Genomic DNA, 21727 nt, shown 5'->3' with positions numbered 1-21727 from the left:
TAATTCCCTTCGCCTGTAAACGCCATTTTTCTTTACTACAATTGGCTTCAGTGGTACATGTTACTGCCATCTACCGGCAACCTCTTAAATTAAAACTAGACTTCAAAACTTTCGGAATAATTTCATGTGTTCTTTTTTTTGCCATATTCATCTTCGTTTTTTGACTATAACGCTTCAAAACCCCGGGGGGAATTATGAATGACCCTGTATTAGTTTTGATATGCACTGGGGTGTTTTACACATTCGCAGAGCTATGTTATGTTAGTCGGTCACAAGATTAACCGAAAAACTCAATTTTTAATTATCATCACCCACTACTATATTTTGCAAGTAAATATGCGTAGATAAAGTGAGTCACTCAATTTTGTATTATTGGTAAAGTATTTCTTTCTCCTACTAAATTACAAATGTTTTTTTTTTCCTTTTTTGTAATAAAAAATGAAGCTATCTATTTAATATATTTAGAATTAATTCTTTAAAATATCTTGTCACCTCATTAACTGTTAGCATTTAGTTATCCTATTTATTACTTCATCATTCTTTAATCATAATAAGCATCGTTTTTCCGAACATTTTATCTTTAATCTTACAACTCCGTCTTTAAAAATAAAAGAAGTAAAAGACATTGGAGAATATAAAAACTTCTTTTACTCGATGTTGCATTATACTCTGCAAACAGCATTCTTTTCACAAAGAAGAGAACTTCATACGTTAGATCCTCTTTTTATAAACAGAAAATCTTCCATTGTACCCTAATACCTCTTTTTACTTGAGGGAAAAGAATGAGATTCTCTCCATTCTTTTCTCACTTCATAGTCTTTACTTAGGAAAAAAAAGAATCTCGCGCTTTTTCATCCTATTTATTTGTCCTTTTGATGGCAGATTTTAGGCGGTAGATGGCGCTCACGTACATTGCCTTAATTTGATTCTCCAAAGGAGGACACTTCAGCTCGTTGAAATCTTTCAGAGAAACTCAGCTTTAAAAGACTTTCTCTTTTTTTCTCAGAACTTTTGGTATATATATATATATACNTATATATAGTTTTAACTTATGTTGAATTTAGAAGGTACTCCGTGAAGACCGGTGAGGTTTTTTAAAAAATACACTTTCTAAAAATTACAGTAATAATTTAATAATTTTATTAAATCCAAGAAAAAGGTCAGGCCAAACCGACAATAAGTCAACATGATGGCAGCTAGACTGAGAAACAGAATGACTTAATTTTGGAAAGGGTGTTTATATCCTTCTGGAACATATGTTTAAATAATATTAAAAGATCTCAATATTAAAAGACCTTTAGACCTTAAATATTAAAAGACCTTAGTAGCATTGAACTGATATCTATTTCCCAAAAGACCACATCATCACATTTCCTAAGAAAACTAAATCAATAACATTACTTTCTTCAAAGGAAAGGTTTTAACTGATTGAGTTTTGCACATACGCTCAACTCGTGGATTAGATTTAACAGATAAATTCTTTAAGATTATATAATATATGTTGATATACATTAATTTCTAGAGTGAAATGCGATTATTTGAAAATGAAACATTGATTAGGAAAAAACTACAATATAAGAAACTAGCAGCTTCCATGTAGAACCATGCATGAGAGATTGGTCTGGTTGATAAAAACACAAAAAAATTACATAATGAAAGATAAAGTAAGAAAAAAAATAGAATTGCAAAAATATTAAACAAAGCAAAATATTCTAATTCTCCAAATGTATTGTTAATAATATTTCCCAATGTTATCAATAATAATTTCTAAAACCCCAACAGATGGTGCTCTGCTCGGTAATGTAAAAAGATTCATTGTAATCAGTTTCCTCTATATCACTGAATCATGAGCATCTTCTTTGCTTTTGTTATTAAATATATTATGTTAAAGGCATTTGTAATGATTTGAAACCCCGAGATCGCCGTATTTAACATGTGTTACCGAAAATAAGCAAACATTAAAAAAAAGGAATCATGTTTACTGCAATGGCGATGCAAAATAAGATCTAAATCATCCATCTTTGAATCTTTCTTTTTACTTCTTAGTTACTGCATTTTTGACTTTTATTATAAATTCTAGTAGGATTTAAACTAACTGATGCACTCATATTTTTCTATCTTATTAAATTAGTACTGTTCCATGTCTATCAAGAGCATGAGACTGAATCAGTCTTAAGTTTAAATACGTGTGACACAGGTCACTGTAAATTGTGAGTAATATATTTTGTAAAGCATAATTTTCAGAACACAAAATTAAAATCGTAAAAAAGAGTCTGTAAAATAACATCTGGGAAAAATTTATGCGAAAAAACATGGGATAAAAATCTCTTTCAAATTGTAAAGCAAAACTAAATGTGTTAAATAAAAGAAACTAAAACTGAACAAATTAATTAAATTTGTGTTTGTTTTAAGACTTACAGTTAATTTGAAAATTAAAATATTTTTTAAATGAAAAGTGATAAAGTATTTCATTTTGAGATAATTTTTAAAAATTTCATTTGCACATTATTATAAGACAATGCGATAGGCGAAATTATTTGAAAATAGAACATTTTTGAATTCTTTACGATTCCTGAAAATGTAATTGAAATATTTGTGACTCTTTTTAGGAGGAAAGAAACGAACTAGATTTTTAATGTTTTTTCCTGTGCTTCTTAGCTTATTAAGTTTTATGCAGAAAAGTCAGTGTTATTAATAGTTGATAAAATTTCAACAAATTCAGAAAACAATTGAATCGGTTGATTAAGCGAACCAAACCAGCATGTGCTTAAAAAATGAAGAATAAAAAGAAACACTGAAGTGTGCATGAAAAAAAAAGAAAATCTCAAGTGCTTTAAAACTTCCCGAATAACTAAATTAAATATATTTTTATTTCCTTATATCACTTTTACAAAACTGAAAGTGCCATTTTAGTGTTATTAGCGTCTTTACGCTTTTGTATTAAATTTCAACTAAATACAAAATGTACAGGTGTTAATAAGCAAAAGGTTTTTGGGTCAATTTTTTTCCTGATAACTAATAAACATTTTTTTTCCTTTAAAATTTGTGGGCTCCACACCTTGAACTCCAGGACCGCTATCGCTCACTGACCCCTGTCACTACTTAACACAGTTCTTATGAGAATGTTTCATAATTTGAACTCGTTTCGGTTGCACATTTAGCCTTAATGTTATTAGATATCCTGCTTTTGTACTTAAAATTCTTTTATTCTTTATTTTAAGCACATTAAAGGTCGCGCAACACTGCTCGCTATCGCTCATCAAACCTAGGAATATATATATATNATTCAGCAAATATATATTCAAGATATTGGTGTAGATTGATATTTGTTCCCTTTGGTTTGAATTAAAACTTGTAAATTAGACATTAATATTGCTTATGTGATTTGAATTATTTTATACCGGGCAGCGAAATTTTCACTCGGAAGTTCACCATTGATAATCGAATATTTAGAGTTGTCGAGTAAATTCTATCTAGTAAATAAAATATAGTTAAAAATAATAATAATATAATTAAAAATAATTAGTGTCAAGAAAATATAACTTTACAATGAATAATTTTTCCCTTATATCAAGAACTCTAAAAAAGTGTTATCAAAACATGGAAAACTATATATATATTAATTTGAAAAACTAATTCAAATTTAAAGTAAGTTACACATTTGTAGTCATAAAAGGACGGGATTGCGAAAACTCCTTCATCTGCTGCTAATAACTTTCGGTAAATAGAATTACGGTGGTAAAAGAATTTTACTAATTTTAAAAAGATTCGTTAATATAATTTTGTAATTAAAATAATTTTTAATATGAAATAATCGTAAAACAATTCTTAATTTTAAATACAATTAAAATGATTTTGAATTCTAGATAAAATTAAAATAATTTTTTAACTTTAATAAAATTAAAATTTCATATCAAAATGTTCCTTTAATATTTCTGTAAGAGTGTTCCAAAATACCTATTTTTAGATCTTGCATTTGCTTGCTTTAAGGCAGTGTAACGCACCAGCTTTGCTCTAAAACAGTGTTCCATAAAGAAATGTTTTTTTCAATGTATATATGTTGGATTTTTTATTTTAATGAAACATATATTTGTAGTTTATATGACTATGATTTATAATTGCGTAATATAGATAAAAAATTGCATCAATTTAATTTTTACATACATCTATTTCTTTGTGTCAATATCATTTATAGATTTAACAAAGGTAAAATAAGAATGACTTATAAAATTTCTCACCATAATGGATTTTACATAATATTCCTCCCCCCTCCTACTAAAAAAAACTAAAAATTCATGCACCAGTCCTACCAAAAGCGTTTTTACATTTGAGTTTTTCTTATTTGTTATTTTACTTAATTATGAATTCAAAATACAAGTTTGAATAGAAAAATTAATTGTCACTGAAAAAAAAATTGCTTGAGAAATTTTCTGCACCAAAAACAATTTTTAAAAATAGTCCTTCTATAAGAAAAAATTCTTGGCCATTTAAATAAACCACTTATTATTAATTTGTTTCTTATTTGTTATTGCGTGATTATAAGATTGCTCAATGAAGCATAATAATTTGATTAGAAAAATATACCACCAAAAAATTTTATTAAATATTATCTCCCCCCTTTCCAAACAAAATTCAAACAAATATTCATTAAATAATTAAAAACATCCTTGCCCTGTATTGTGCAGTAAATAACTAAAATATCTGAAATATTTTAAAAATAGCATTCCACTAAAAATGAGCCCTACGTGGACTCCCTCGTTCGTAACAAAGTTTAAGTCTTAAAGCATGATTTAAATTCATTTTCCACGCCACTATAGGAAAATGATTTAAAAGTTCATTTAAAATATCACTATGTTCCAGCTCTCTGTTGTGAGGTTTTTAAAATGTTAGCAAAATTATCAAATATTGTTGAAGCTTTAGTTTCTAATTGCAATTAGTTATAAAATATTTTGCAAAAAAAGTATTAGTTGGCAGCCCTGTATTAACATAATTTGGCTTCACAGATTTAGTTTCTGATTATTTTTAGATGAAGATTTAAATATTATCAGTTTACAAGGAAGCGAATTCCCACTATCCCAGTAATTCTCTAAACCTTTGTTTTCATTATTTTATTCTCATATGTTGACATTTTCGCACAATGCTCATTATAAAAGTAAATGTAAATTGTTTATTGCTTAATAATTATGAAATAATAAATTTCGATGCTGATTTAAATTTACTTATTTGTTTTCCTTTATTAAAATTTTTGGATAGCATTACTTTATAATAATAGACACCCAAGCTTAAGATGTAGAATAATGATCAAAATTAAGATCGTTACAAAAGCAAAGAATATTTTTAATTATAGGTGATAAGTAAACATTATAGGACTTTATTTTTTATTTATTGGTACGCACATATATGCAAGCTAGTGTGTTTAATTACATAAGTGCGACTTATAAGCCTTTGTCAAGTTGAAGAAAAGGCAGCACAATTCATAAAAAGACAACACAAAGATCTATCCTTTGTTACGTCCGAATTCAAACCTACATAGCGTTAGACGGGTGATATCACTTGGCCATGGCATTCTATATAGGACATTAAATTTAATAAAATTGTTCAGGTAAACAATACATTCATAACTTTCATTATTATTATGCTGATGATAACCAAATAATTCTTGAATCTCATATGAGAAAACTGTACTTATCCTCTGACTTAAGTGTTTAATAAGAATGCAGGGATGGTCCTCATTTTCATCTGATTTCTCGATGTATATCGAAACAAGCCACAGAATTCAAAGCACATTTTTTTTTAAATGATTACATAGGAATTAAAGGGATGGTTTTAAATAAATCCGCCGCTGCGTCTGCGCTGCAAAATAGAAAAGAGAAAGAGAGAGAGAGAGTCACGATGGAACCATAACATTCTTCATCTTTTTCGGAAACATCAGGTCACGAATCTTGCATTTAAATACGTGATAATGTGTGCGGTGAAGAGAAATCTAGTCTGCGGTTTTCCATCCTAACAGCCGAAGACGCATCTGGACATGGACTGTTACCATGGCAACGGATCAAGTAGAGGAAAGAGTTAGTTTGTATAGAAAGAGAACGGAAATTATCTTTCCCGACTTAACGTTTAATGCAGAAAAGACAGAAGCGGAACATGTTTCTCAAGTTAAAGAGAGGAATGAAAAAAAAAGTTTTTTTAAGTTTCCTTATTTTTTATTTCGTGATTTTTCTTTAATTAAATGCTTTGTTTCTTAAAATGCTTTAAAGTAATATTTTTTACAACGAACAAAATAATTTAATAATTTCCAGTTGAACCATTTTATCACAAAGAGTGACTGAATGATGATAATAATAAAAAAATTATTTAAAATTTTTCTTTCTTTTCTTTTTGTTCCTGCTTCACAATGTTTTGGGAAATAATTTGCAATTTTTTTAAATCCGAAAAAGTTTTTTTTTTTTAGCTAAGCACAAACCTATTTTAAAGCCACGGTAGAATCTTTAGAATTTCAACAAGTTTCGCTAGTACTTTTATTTGGGGAAGTTTTAATTTTTTCAGTCGACAAAATAAAACTCGACATTTTATTCAATACACACTGTATTGCACTATTCCATGCAAGGAAGCAATGCTTTTTTTTAAATGCAAAGAAAAAAGCCACCTTCTTTCTTTCGTCTAAATTACACAGAGCCCCTCATTGCAATAGTAAACCTGAATCTTCCTTTATTGTCATTTTTTTTTTCGATTTTTTTAAAATAGTTTTGTTATTTTTTTTATTTTAATTTTATGCAATGCTTGGATATTTTTTCTTTAAGCGATGTCAATTGCTAAGTATGCGAAATGTTAAAGTGTGTTTTTTTAATACATTATTAAAGCACCTGAGGAAAAATGAATGCATGATTTAAATATTTCAAATTTTCACTATTTTTCTTGTTCATGAATTATATTTTTGACGTGGAATATAATTTATGCTTAAATGCTTGACATGCATCATTTATGCTTTTTTTTTAAAAAAAAACTTTAAGAAATAACATTTATCCGTATTTATATTTGAATGAGTTACATGGACCTGAGGTCATATTTGGAATCAAGCAAGTTTTATACTTCCTTTGGAAAATTAGTACATTTCAATGGATTCTATCATACGAAAGTAATAAACCTAACATTCAGCAAGAAAATGTGAAAGATTTAGTAAAAAAGATTAGCTTTTAACAAATTTAATGAAGTAAATAACAGCAATATGCCTGAAATATCAAAAGGTAAATCCTGGGAAGGCCTTATAAGATTGTTGGAAATTGTAGACCCAAAAAATGGCAAATTTTAAAATACACAAAGGATATGCAAAACATTTGTTTGACATGTTAGTAGTTTCTACCGATCCTATAAGCTCAATTTGTCAACCAAAACTTACGCAATGTTTTTACCTATCAAAGACTAGCTCCAAGGATAAGGAAGATATTACCAAGTTATATAGGGAAGCATGAACATTATGAACTACAATTGAACAATAGACAAAAAAATAACAGTCGACTATAATTGAAATTGTATTTTGTTCTCTTCAGACCATTTATTGCTACTTTTCAAATTTTAAGTTTTGTTTACTTTTATTTATTCCTTGTTCACGGTTAATTATTTTTTTCCTGCTCCTTTGTGCTAAAATGAACAGTTATAATTATAGGGGAGAGTGGGGTCAATTGCAACACTTTTTACTTAACTATTTTTAACTGACAAAAATCCAATATATTACTAGTATTAATTGACAGACGAGTAAAGTAGACTATCCTCTACTAGAAAAAAAAATAAATACCTTATTTTAAATGTTATTATATTAGTTATTAACAATTTTTGACAGTCGTGCACTTGTTACAATTGTCCCCACTTACGGGGTCAATTGTAACAGTTCATAAATTCAACTAAAACATAGTTAATTATACATATTATCATAGTTGTGATATATTTTTTTATTGATCAAAATAGTAGTGATATTTTAGGAGTAAAAATAATAATGAGCAGAGACCTAAAGGGTTAAACTTTTAACTTTAAGGGGTTAAAAATTTTAATTTATGCTGTGAAAGGTGACAAATAAAATAATGCACATGCAACATAATATAAATGATATAGGAAACTATTGGTGGTTCTTAAAGAGTTAAGTAATGGTTTGTAAACATAAGATTATTTATTTTCAGCTGTTACAATCGTCCCTTTACTTATTGTTACAATCGTCCCCAAGACGCCATTTCAGCTTCATTTGTTAAAAACAATGCTAGTTAATTAACAAAACTAATCTTTTTTTTTTGAAATGTTAATTAAGGTGTCCACTTACATATTCGGTTAATAATTTTTATTTGTTTAAACAAAATTACTTTGTTACAATATAATATTCCAATACCAAAAAAAGTACTTACGTAGCGTGAAAATATCTTTTGTGATGTAACTCTTACAAAAGTACGTCAAAATGGTTTCCAGCAGGGGTGCACATGTAGATTTATTAAATACACCTCGTGCGCCACCTAGGAACCAAATCTAGAACCCGACACTCGAAATTTTTGCTCTATTACAATTGTACCCTGTTACAATTGATCCCACTCTCCCCTACCAGTTCATTTCCAAATAATATAATGCCATATGTAACGTAGAGTTTCAAGATAAATAACTTTCATTAAATTATAGATATCTCTTCTCTGTTTATAGCAAAATATTTCAGATAACCGAAAACAAGAAAAGTTACAAATAAAAGAAAGTGGTAAGAAAAATTATGCTATAAAATTCGAGAGTGTATTTTAAAAAATACAGTCTTTAGATAATTACCATTAGAAACATCCTATTAAAACAGATAAAGGTTTCTCACTTAACGAAGGCTCAAACAAACATAGCAAAAGGCGTTAATTTGAGTTCACGACTGACAGGTAACAGAGTTAGCTATCGAACACTGTAATCGATTACAACTGTAATGGATTACAGATTATTACTGCTATTTAATCATTTATTTCTAATAGTGATTACAGGTAATTGCGATTATATTGAATTGTTCTAATCATCCGAGTCATCATCTTCTAAGTGTCAATCTTAAGGAATCGAGGGGTGAGCTCAAATATACTAATTATTTAGTGGTAACCAAGTTCCAAAATCAGACACAAAAACGTGCTTCCTATGAATTTATACAATTCATGCAATGAATTTCACAAATGACACATCACATGAATTTCGCAAATATTTTCAAGCTAAGAAACGTTTTTTGTTTTATTTGCTAAAAGCACAGTTCAAGGATGTAATGATTATCTTAAAAATTTCATACGTTCCAAAAACATTATTTTCTTGAATAGTATTCCGACAGCGTGTTCTTTATGTTAGTAAGTAACGAAAACATATCTCAAAAAGTTTTGAAATCATAATTATATGGGCATGGGTTTTGAAACAAAAGTTTTCAGAAATCAGCATCAATTGAAATTATGAGTAAGTTATGATAAAATGACAATATGATAAGTTATGACAATTCGTTGACCACGCTTACAGAAAGCAATAAATGCATGCAAAAAAAATATTTTTGCCATTTAAGCTTTAATATTAATGATCAAATTGTTTAGGAGTTTCTCAGTACTTCGGGAAGATCATAAAATGTTTATTTTCAACAAAAGCAATTGGTAAATTTAAAATACATACTTACTACCTAACAATAAATTACGTTATGCAGTTATTCACGCAATTCTATTTTCTTTGAACAAAAGCATAATTTTAATAAATTACATAAATAATATTTAATAAACATAAATAAAAATTTCACTTAGATATTTATAAAATTTAATATTTTTCGAATGATTAGATTCTTCCATTTCGATTTTCTTCCATATCAACACTAATACATTTCAAATAATTAAATTTCAGTTAATGCCTGGTTCTTAAATGTTTTCAAGGACATCAAAAAGATAAGTCAAGATATAATTTTTTAAAAAGTATGTTCTAATATTTTAATTTTTTAAATCTCATGATCTATACGTATGTTAAATTAAAACATAACGTACGCAAATGCAAAATGAAGTTAATTTTAGAAAAATATGTTAATAAACAGAAAAATTTAATTAAATAATTATTTTCGTCCTTTAAGTGAATAGCGTGTTTATACTAAAAGTGAAATTTCGATTAAGAATCTTCTCTGGCAAACGGAGAAAAAAAACTAGCGTAATGAGAAACGTTTTTTTTTCTTGCAATCCTCGAGATTAATAGTTTTCTGCTCATTAAACCTGTTATATATTTTGTAAAACAAATTTCGTGACTGATTAAATATTTTTAAGCAGAACTTATTTATTCTTAATCATAGTCTAGTTTGTTTTTGACAGAATTAGAAAAAAAGACTTTTTTTTACATACATGGATATATTTATGTTTACTTTTTTTTCAATTCATGACGCAAATAAGTGTGAGTGCTTAAATGAACATAATTCTAATTATTCTGATAATAGTTTGTTTTTCACAAAGGCAATTAATTATACTTATTTTTAGCTGTAATATTTTACTCGGCAAAGCTTTTTCAAACTAGTATTATTTTCGAGTATTTTTGTTACCTAAAATAATGTTTAAAACTTTGTGGAAACTGCGATGTTATGATTTGTGATTTATGTTTAATCTTTTCAATAATATAATGTAAACAATTGAAAAATGAGTTTGTATCAGAACGTGTCACTTACAACTTCCTAACCGTCGTGCTCCCCTAAGTGTTCGATTACCACCCTGTTATATCAGAATCTGATGGGAAGAAACCACCCACATGTTCACCGACGTGGAGACCCGTGTTTCTGGTAAGGAGGATCCTGGTAGTTGACGAGCATCTTTGTACCCCAACACACTGCATTACTTAAATTACTAATTAATCTCAATAATTTCTTTCATTTTAATATTGATGTAGTTTAAACTGTTAGTTTCGTTATTAATTTTATAATTAATTTCCTAATTTTCTGCTATGAAATTAACAAAACTCATGAATTTAGAAAATAAATTATCTGCAAACAAATATTATAAGTATTTTTATTGAATTTGATTAATCTTTTTGTAAATAGTTTTTTATTTTTAATGAACCTGATTCTTAGATTCATAATATATAATATTTATTCATTAGATACAGTATATATTTAGACATCATAGTGGTAATATTTTTTCTGAACGAATTTTTAACGTATTTGGGACAACTTTTCAATTTTACTGTTCAGTCAAAGTTAATAATCCAATTTTTCAGCTAATGAAGTTAGATGCATTGAATCTATAACACTGCGTGTAACTTCATTTCATTAATTCTAAAATGATTTTGTTTGACTTCTTTTAGGAATCCTGTTCACGTTTTTAACACAACTTCGGCTGATGCATAAAATATTATATTTCAAACAAATTCCTCATATTTAAAAAAAAAATGTGCTTTGCTAAAAAAGAAATAAGCTGAAATTTATTGAAATATCAAAAAAGGAACTACGTCAAGACACAACTTAGTGATTTTCCTTCGTGTAACACTGTGATTTCCTTAGCTATAATTTTTATACACATTTTGTTCTACCTTATTCAGGAAATTAATGGTTTCTAGGAGGCATTTCTTATCACATATTATGGTAAAACATTAATAAATATTCTAACATTCTCTCTGTCTAACTGATATTTGGTTATTTTATATTTCAATACAATTTTAAATTCAACAATTTAATAATTATCTTATTTCAATGCAATTTTATATTCAACTCCCTAGATGGAGTCACTATAAGATTAGGATATCTAGCTTGAATATTTACCGGAATGAGCATGGAAAAGATTTCATTATCCGATTGTTTGAAAGTGGTTAAAGCTAACCACACCTCAGGAACCTGGATTTTATCGAAATTTAGACTTCCAAGCTTTCGTATTATGCCTTTTTGTCAATTACGAAATCTGTAATCCGATGAAATCTCCTTTCCATTCGGAATCATTTTTTAGCGAAATCAATTCCGTATTGCTGGTAATAAGTCTGTATGACCCCCTACATTCGACTTCGTGGTGGGTGGTAACGCTGTTAGTTGCTATGCTTCTACGGATAAAAATATCAGAGTCCACACGCGATAACAAAAACAGCGGAACACTCTTAGCACCATGTCGATATTATATAATTGCTTCAACGAATATTATATAATATTATATTGTCGATAAAATATCCTATTGTCAATATTATATAATTACTTCCTTTCGAGATAAGTAACTTGACAAATATTTTTTATTTATTGCTAATGCTCTGAACAAGCTAAAATAGAATTTCAAAAACTGATAAAGCACAATTTAATTTTGATTTAAAAAAATCTAAGTATAGTTTTATCATGTAAAAACATAAAATATATAAAAAATCTCAGTTTTGATATTTTTGTTGCTTGAATTGATTTTTTTTTTATTGCCCGGAAATACTGTACCGAATATATAATTTAATGAATTTCTCCATTCTTGATACACTTTTATTCGTACTGAGATATGCTGATTTCGTGAAAAAATTGCGTTCAGGTAATCTCTTAGTGCATGCCTCAGCAGTTCAGATGATAATTAATAAGACTTAGGATAGATTTAATAAGACTCCTGAGAGGAATAAATGTACAATAAATTCCTTGGCAGAAGTAAATTTTGACTATCTTGAGTTGTCACAACCAATAGCATCACGTCATATGATACTTAATTTATTTAAACTTTATTTTGAAGGGATGAACTTCTAAATAAATGTTTTGATTTAACTAATAACTTAATGGCATCAGAAAGTGCAAAAATTATTAAATAAATAAAAAATTCGAAGGATATTGAAGAAATTTTTTTTATAGCAGTATGTGTTTTTCAGTTCAATGCTTAATTTTCTAGTAATAATTATAATACCACTTTATTTCATATTTACTTCTCCCCTTTCGACCAATGGGTATTCAACTAGTATTTCAGCTAATATAGTTTAATTAGTAAATAAATAATTCAGTACATAAAATATTACATGACTTTATACAATAAAATATAACGTTGGTCCTGGAGTATTCAGGTATTCATACTAGTATTTCAGCTAATATTTGGATTAACATACGTATTTTAATTGTTAAGACATTTGTGAATTGTGACCCAACGTAGAGGAAGACCTTCAATGTTTTGATGACTTTGAAAATGATTTCATTACTCTTCCATATTCTTAAACTGGAAGGCAATTAAGAAAAGATACTTGGAGTGTTCACATGGGAAAAGCTTTGCCCCAAAAGGGGCTGTCGAGCCAGGAATGGTGATGATAACATCGTTCCAACTAGCTACAGTTTAAAAAGAAGCCTGCCCTAATGCATAAGAATTAAAGTGTTTAGGGCGATATTATCACAAACTATTTCACCAAAATTGTTTAAGAGACCGTGTCATGTGAAAAATATCACAACTCCCACAAGGGAAAAACGTTTTTTTGTGTATTGTGCAATTACGCATTGAAATTTTCATCCCGTATGGAGACAATATTAAGGAGACGTTTCATGTAACAATGTTTTGATAGATTACCCTAATCCCTTTAATTACTGATAGAGTTAACTTCAATGAGATATAAATTTGCTCGCATAATTTGACTTCAAAACATCAAATTTTATTTATTAATGCATTTATCCTCATGAAATAGATAGAAATTAAAATTCGCACGTATGTAGTTTTTCATTTTATTAATAGAGATTATACTTAACTAATAGCATACTTTATTATTTCTTTTAAATAATTCTAATAAAAAAAAAGAGAATGAAATTGAGAAAATTAAAAAAAATGTTTTCAATACATGACAAGAGGCTACCCAGCATCTGATAAGAGATACCCAGCATTTTATGTAATTAATTTCTTATTGAAAAAAGTTTTTACAGTTTTCCCTTTGCATAAATGAATTTACAAAAAAGACGTTTTCTCATTTCTTGGTATTTAAATTTCATTGATCGTGTGCCAAGTGTTAATAATTTATAATTATGCATAAATCCATCATTAATAATTAGTAGAAAATGTGTTGACTAACGGTACATTTATGGTTCTCTAAGGCTTTTAGTATAGGTCAGTAACTCACAAGAATTTCGTTTTAAACAATTTCCCGTCAATTTCTTTATAAAATATAAAGCTAATTAATTCCTTAAGTTAAAATAATGAAAACTTCTTTTGAAGTTTGAAAAGAAAATAATTCATAAATTATCATTTGAATTTTCCTTTGTAAAGTAAATGTTTAGTCACCATTAAATAATTTGTTTTCTGAGGAATTGCAGTGAATAGTAATGTTTTAGGGAGATGCTTATTTTCATTAACAACATATTTTCTCGGGTTGAAAATCCGCTGTGATGGAAAAATTTTACTTTTTGATCTAATTAAGTAAAGATTTTAATCCACTTAATATCGTTTAAAGCGTCTTTGTATATTTCTATGGCAACAGCGTCCTCCCTCATCTGTCTTCTTATCGCCCAGATATCCATTGTTTTGAATGAAAGAACTCACTAGATATTCGATTGGAAAACACGAATAACACCAGCAGCATTCCAAATAAATTAACAAATCTTCCTGTAGAAATTAATAAACAAGGAAATAATTGCATACACCGAGAATAATTTCCCAAATTTTCTGTTATAAATGAAATTCTGCTTTGCATAGAGTTCGTCTGGAAATTGTAGATCGGTAATTGACAAATTAGTTATCCTATGTTAACATGTTAAAAGTTCAATTTTAAGAATAATTGTTTACATTAATTTTGAATTTTGTTTCGTTATAACAGAATGCATAATTTTCTCATTTTCAAGTAATAAAGAATATTATTAGCCTAAAGAACGTGCAACGCATGCGTTAAGTAGGCATTAGGACTGTTTAAAGTTGAATGAAAATTGTGAAGATTCCCTAAAGCACGTTAAAATAGGTGACATCGTTAAAAAGCAAATTGCTTAATTCAATGAAATTACATTATAGTTTTTTATAAATTTTGCAAGTTTAAATTATGAGATATTAATGTCAAGAGAACGGTTGTCATCGAATACTAATATAAAAAATTTTTTCTTGCAACACTATTTTAAAAACGCATTAGTCTTTTTGTCTATTTTTGTATTGAAGATGACGGAATGATAGGAAACAGTTTTGTTTCTTTCATTTTAGGAGTTTGATGTTCCAACTCATGAAAAATAAATTGTCTGTGTGCTTTTTATTCTGGACACAGCTCGAAATGCGCTTTAAATAAAAAGGAGAAAAGCTCTAAATGCGTGTTGAAGAAAATGGACATAGAATTTTATTCCACTTTTGAAACTTCTCTGTATGAAAACTGTTCTTTTTTTTCAAAGGAATAAACTAATGGATTCAAATAAATTTGTAATTCGAGGTCATGCATTAGTGATCAGTTGTTTTTATATGCTTGTCACGGGTGCCATAAATTAATAATAGTGATATTAAATTGACGTTATACGAATTTGGATTTACTTAAAAAGATACTTTACTTTTCTGTGAAGCCTGGTAAGTTTATACCGAATCATCCCGATCCCGAAATGCGGAACTTTACACCGTAATGATGTTTTGTATTTAAATAAGTAGGGAAGTTCCTCGCTTTGTCGTTTAATTATTGTTGAAAAGGCAACTTTTTAGTTTACATTAGTTCATTTTCTTTTACACATACATTTTAAACTATGTCCAGAAAAGAAATTTTAAGAAAAAAATTGAGCTTTTTTTTGCAATGTTACTAAATCGCTACTAAGAAGGAAAATTTTTTTTTCTTTCTTTTAAAACTTTTTTGCTTTCGGAATCTGCACTTGTAAAAGTTCTTTTAATTAACTGAAAGTCGTTTTTGTAGCACAAACAAATGTTGTTTTCCTGAGAAAATATTAAATCAATTATCAAAACCTATTCCTTTTTCAAACCTCTTCTTATAGGAATATGGTACAATATTTGTCTTTTTACTTTTAACATGCACTCTTTTTTAAAGTTTTCAGATGTTTATTTCAGATGTTTACGTTAGAACTTACGTTTTTACAATCGAATTTTGGATCTTTAATATTAAAGTCATTTAAAAAAAAATTAACCCTTGAATGTGACAAAAGAACATAAAACTAATTTTTCCCTATTAGTTTATAATTTTAAAGGAAATGACATGAACAATTGCATTGAAATATATATAATAATTTAACAAAATAATGAAATAATTTAGTTTTATCAAACATAAGAGCAAAATTTTTTCAGGTATATTAAAAAAATATTTTTTACTATTAGTACTTCATCATGACTTGTAAAATTAAAGCTAATACTCTAACTTTATATTTTGGTACTGTTCTCGTTTGCTATTGATAATAACCCCAATTCATTGTCATTAGTTTTAATTAACTAAATTTAGAAAGAAAATCCTTTCGGAAATCTTTAGCTATTCATCTGATAAATTTCCATAATGAAAAAGTTTTGTTTTTATTATTTTTGGCTACATCTCTTACCTAGCATTTGAAATCATTTGCTTTTAACCTATTGATGCGTTTAATACAAAGTTATAAATGCATTGAATTGGCTCATTATAATTGTTATCTTTTAAATGAACATAAGCGTATCAGATAATTATTTTATAGCACATGAACTACATTATTTAACAGTGAATAATGGCTTTATATTTTCGATGTTATCATCCTATAATCATAAGTTTTATGTATTTTTAAACATCGATCAAAAAGTTAAATAATTTATTTACGAATGAATGAAAAAATAGGTATCTATGGTTCTTAACGTAAACATTTTTACATCTATGAATTAGAGTCTATGAATTTGCCACATATCTTTGATTTGTGAATTTTGGTTGTTTCTTTGCTTTAAGAGCACTAACGCATTCCTTGGTTTTCATGCATACTTTATAAAATAGTTTGTAAGGGGAAGTTATTTCAAAGTATACAAATATTTTTTTAGATTTATTATGATCAAGAAAAATAAATTTTTGAATTCTTTGACTTGGCTTTGCGTTATCCATCAAGAACAATAAATATTTCACATGAAGAATTAGAATTTATGTACCTACAGCTAATCTCCATGAAATAAATGAAACTGTATAATATTAAATTAGTTTTACTTCTCACTTCTGCAGCTAATAAAAACTTCAAAATTAACCTTAAAATCTTGAAGTCTTGTGATTTGAAAAACCATTTTCGAGAACTTTATTTTAGCATTACTTTCGCATTGAATTATCGGCATATTTTATAACTTTTTCTATAAGTTTATAGCTTTATATCATATATTTGATATGCATTTTTGTGTAAATCTCTATTTTTGTTATTTCAGATGAAGAGCTGACGTGTAATGTTTGCGAACGTTCCTTCAACAGTGTGCGGAAGTTAGAGCAGCATCAGCAAAGAAAACGTCACTATGGTTGTTCGATATGTGACTCTATATTTCCAGGACTCATGGCGCTAGAACTGCACAAAGAAACCCTTGACCACTGGTCTGATTATGAGCTGAGAGTAAAGCAGGTCCACGAAGAAGATAAAGAATCGGATTCCGAAGAGGAGCTTGAAGAACACAGAGTCTACAGTGGAAGAACACGAGACGAATTGAGGAGACTTCTTCTCTGATGGTGTCGATTCTGCTGCCGTATATTTAAGCCCAGGCAGCAGGAATACAATCTACAGTTGTGACACCACCAAAACATTTACAGAAAAAGTAGCTTCTGAAAATTGAAAGTACTCACTGTGATTTTCTATAAAAGTCTGCTTTGAATGTTAAATGTAAACGATGCAGTTTGGCTGATGTGTTTTCATTTCATATTGTAGATGAATGATCTGTAGATTGATCCCCACTCTTGCTCAGTATTCATTTTTGTTTTTTTAAATAAAAATTTCGCATGTCATACGTAGGTGCAATCAGAATTTAGAAAAAATTAGTTGTTATGGCTTAAATCACATGTGTAGTAATTAATAGCGAAACAGAATCTGTTTCCTCACCAAATTCTCCAAGAAAACCTAAAATTAGATACATTGGATAATATCATACTTATGGATCGATTTTCTGAAGGTTAATGGTTTAATAGATCTTCTCTGATTTCATCAGACAGTTGGAGGAAAAACTACAACAATAACTTATGGTTAAAGTAATAGCTATAAATTTCTATGAAGTTTTACGAAAAGCTGAATTTAATCTTGAATTTAACCATGAATTTTTTCAATGAATCTTTGTTTTGATATAAACTATTTATCAATTGTAAAGGACCAAGATGTCAATATCATCACGTTAAATATAAAGAAGATTTATAAAAAGTGACTATATAAAGGACATAAATTATAGGAAATAACTTTTTAAGACATTGGTCGGTATCTTTTGAACTTTTCCCCATAGTCTTGCTGAAATTTTATGTACTATACAATTCTGACTAAAGTATATTTGATAATGACCACTGATCATATAAAGCGGTTGCCAATCTTTTGATCCTCAAGGACCATCACCTCATTCTTTTTTTTTTGGGGGGGGGGAGGAAGCGTAAAAATTCTCAACTATTCAAAGGGGTTTCTTTTTAAATATATATCAACAAAATAAAATTCATGGGTTTCGATAAATTTTAATATTGTTTCAATTAAAAAATTATTCAAGGTGGTCAGTTTTCAAATAAACATGTGGGAATATTTCACATGACGACCAAGGAGGAGAAAGAAGAGTTTACTTAATAATTACTATAAAAGTAATCATTTGGACTTCATATTAGGGGGACTGACATTACCGGATACAAAACTCTTCCACCAGCCAAATCATTACATCTTTGCAATACGATAAGAAGACTTCGTTAGAAAATTACAGTGAGTGTATTCGTGATTTAGACTGACTGAATTTTGCCAACCCTTAAACTAGAAGAATAATTTTTAGCAAGATATGGGTTTTTTGGAATTTGTAACTTTTGTATCAAACTTTAGGACAACATTAGTTGAATAAACCAACCTACAAAACAAACGAAAGTGATAATACTTAAGATGAATGGACTGCAACTGATTATATGAAGGCTTATTTTTTAAAATGCATATGAACTTTGCCTTATTACAAGAAAAAAAATCAATGTTAACTTGAAGGCTTATGGACAATTTAGATATTCAAAAAATTATAAACTTTTCAACTCAATGTATCTCCTGATTTTTTAGTTAAAATATCTGTGAATTAAAGATAATATATATTAATTCTTGAACTAGAATAAGTAAAAATTTTATGCTATAATTATTAACATACTGGTTTGAGTAAAAGTTTTTAATTATGAGCCCTATATATTACAAAAAGAAATCATTAATCTCTTAATTAAACTTAAAATTAATATTTTTTTCGTAAAAAATTCCAGTTTAAATTCTAACGGTTGTAGCACTTAATATATCAATAAATAATATTATATATTTGTTATCCAAGCTAATAATTTTTATTTATTGATTCTATGTTAAGTGTGTGAATCGATGTAAGTTATTGAGTGATTTGAGTTATTAATATAAGTTATTAATTGAGTGAGTGATAATTTATTCAAATTTTTTAAAATATTCAATATATTGAAAATGGTTTAGAATGTAATGTATATGTAAAGTAAATTTTTACGTAACCGTTTAAAAAGTTTTGTTTTCATTATTTCAGTTTTCCTAAAGCATTTAAAAATTTACCTCTAGAAATTGAAATTTAGAAAAACAATATATTTACTCAAAAACTATTTATTGTATACAGAAACGTGTTCTAAGAAAAAGAATTTTTTTAAATATAATTGTTTAAAATATAATTAAAAGTTATTTTTCTTCCGATTAATTTTTTAAACAAAAATGTAGTATAATTCATTTAAATATAAAAAAAATAAGATTAATTGCAGGGAATATAGAGAAAAAACTAAGAATTTCAAACAATGCTTTTTTTTTATCCATAATATAAATTATTTTTCTCGATATGTATGATTGAACATTTATTTTACACACCAAATTAATAAAATAAACTCGTCTTTTATAGTTTAATTTGATGGAAAACGTCTAACATTGAAGTGAGTAATTGAAAAATGAGCTCATATAAAAATAAGTTTTGATAGTATTAAAAGAGCAAGGATTAAAAAGCGATAATAAAAGAAAGTGCAAAACATAATGGTCTGCAAGAGTGGATGAAAATTGGATAAAATAAAATGGTGCGACCTAATTCAAAAAGTGCGGTTATATAAGGTTAAAGAACTGAATAAATTAGAAATGCTTTAGCCCATAAACTCCCAACATTAACTCTTATCAAACATTTCACTGACATCTCATTATACGTATAGCAAAACTCTAATACATCGGTAAATTTGTAGGTTTTAGTTTAAAACCTTCTCCGTTTAGTGATAAAGTTACTATCATAGCTTTGCTATATTCATGACATTTTGCCAACTGAGACTCGATTTTACAATTCTTGTATCTCACAAAATTCATCAGCTCATAAGTTTAATGGCATAAATGTTTTCTTCTAATGAAAAAAATTAGTTGAGATCTGGAAGTTTTAATTGAAAACGTTTTTACAAAGCGTGATTTTTTTTCCTTAAATGTATTTTAAAAACAAGTGTCTATCGTAATAAGGGCAGTAAAAATGTGTATGAGTTGTCACAATGAGTAAGGCGTTTTCCGTCAAAATTCACCAATAGAGCGCATTTTCATTTTTTTTAAACAAAAATGTTTTTAGAGAGACAAAGATTGAGCGAATAATAACTAGTTTAGAAAAATACTATGACTACAAAATATAGATATCTCGAAACATGGCATAGCATATAAGTGCCCTAAATTACTCAAAAGCTCCCAGAAACTTAGAAATATAGTTATAAATTTCTAAAAAAAAATAAATATTATTTTTCGCAAATAATCTATTAAAAATAAATAGGACTTTAAACTAGCTTCAGAAATATAGCTTGGAATAGACGAAATTTATTTTCCAACAAACCGTTTTTAAATATATTTTAAATTAACCTTCATAATAATCAATGATAACTATGAGCTATATACAAGGAATAGAGATTATGAGTTTAAATATCTTAATACATAAAATTAATGCACTGTATCGTAGGTCTGCATTATCATGAGATGCACCAATTATTTTACATCATACTTTGTTTTTATGACGTAACATGTATGTAAATGGAAAATATTTGTAAATAAACTTACTACATCATCATTTAATTGTTTTATTAAGTATTTGAATATAGACAATTTTCATATAAACTGACTCCATATCACTTATTTGGTGAAACTATGACGTAGCTGCAAAATCAAGTAACGTCATTGTTTCACCTTTGAAAAACATCGACCAATAGCAAAAAAGGATAAATTCGGATTAATTTTTTATTTATTTATTCATTTCATTTTTCATTATTTTTTTAACATCTCTTTCGATATTTTAGCGGGAATAGAGTGTTCTATATATCGCTCATTTGGTGAAACAATGACGTAACTTGATTTTGCAGTTACGTCATTGTTTCACCAAATGAGCGATAGAAAAAATATTATTTTTCCTTTGAAAAACATCGACCAATGGCAAAAAAAGGATAAATTCGGATTAATTTCTTATTTATTTATTTATTTTATTTTTCATTTTTTTTTAACATCTCTTTCGATATTTTAGCGGGAATAGAGTGTTCTATATATCGCTCATTTGGTGAAGCAATGACGTAACTTGATTTTGCAGTTATCCTACGATACTTGATCAGCTCATTGTTTCACCAAATGAGCGATATAAACATACTTAATATCTCCACATAAAAACGTTTGGTTCGGTAAATCTTATTTTGTATTTCCCTCGTGCAAGTTTAT

General features: G+C 27.7%; 1 protein-coding gene across 1 annotated transcript in view; it reads left to right on the top strand.

Annotated features, from left to right (window-relative positions):
• Positions 1 to 21092, top strand: part of LOC107450191 (uncharacterized) — a 97365-nt gene extending 76273 nt beyond the window's left edge. Inside the window, exon 3 of the mRNA XM_016065938.3 lies at positions 17241 to 21092. Within this exon, the coding sequence (XP_015921424.1) occupies positions 17241 to 17530 (290 nt within the window). The 3' untranslated portion in view covers positions 17531 to 21092. The remainder of the gene's footprint in view (positions 1 to 17240) is intronic.
• Positions 21093 to 21727: the final 635 nt, after the last annotated feature.

This window comes from Parasteatoda tepidariorum, chromosome 4, assembly GCF_043381705.1.
Source record: "Parasteatoda tepidariorum isolate YZ-2023 chromosome 4, CAS_Ptep_4.0, whole genome shotgun sequence".
Lineage (NCBI taxonomy): Eukaryota > Metazoa > Arthropoda > Arachnida > Araneae > Theridiidae > Parasteatoda > Parasteatoda tepidariorum.
This window is presented reverse-complemented; position numbering and strand designations above follow the sequence as displayed.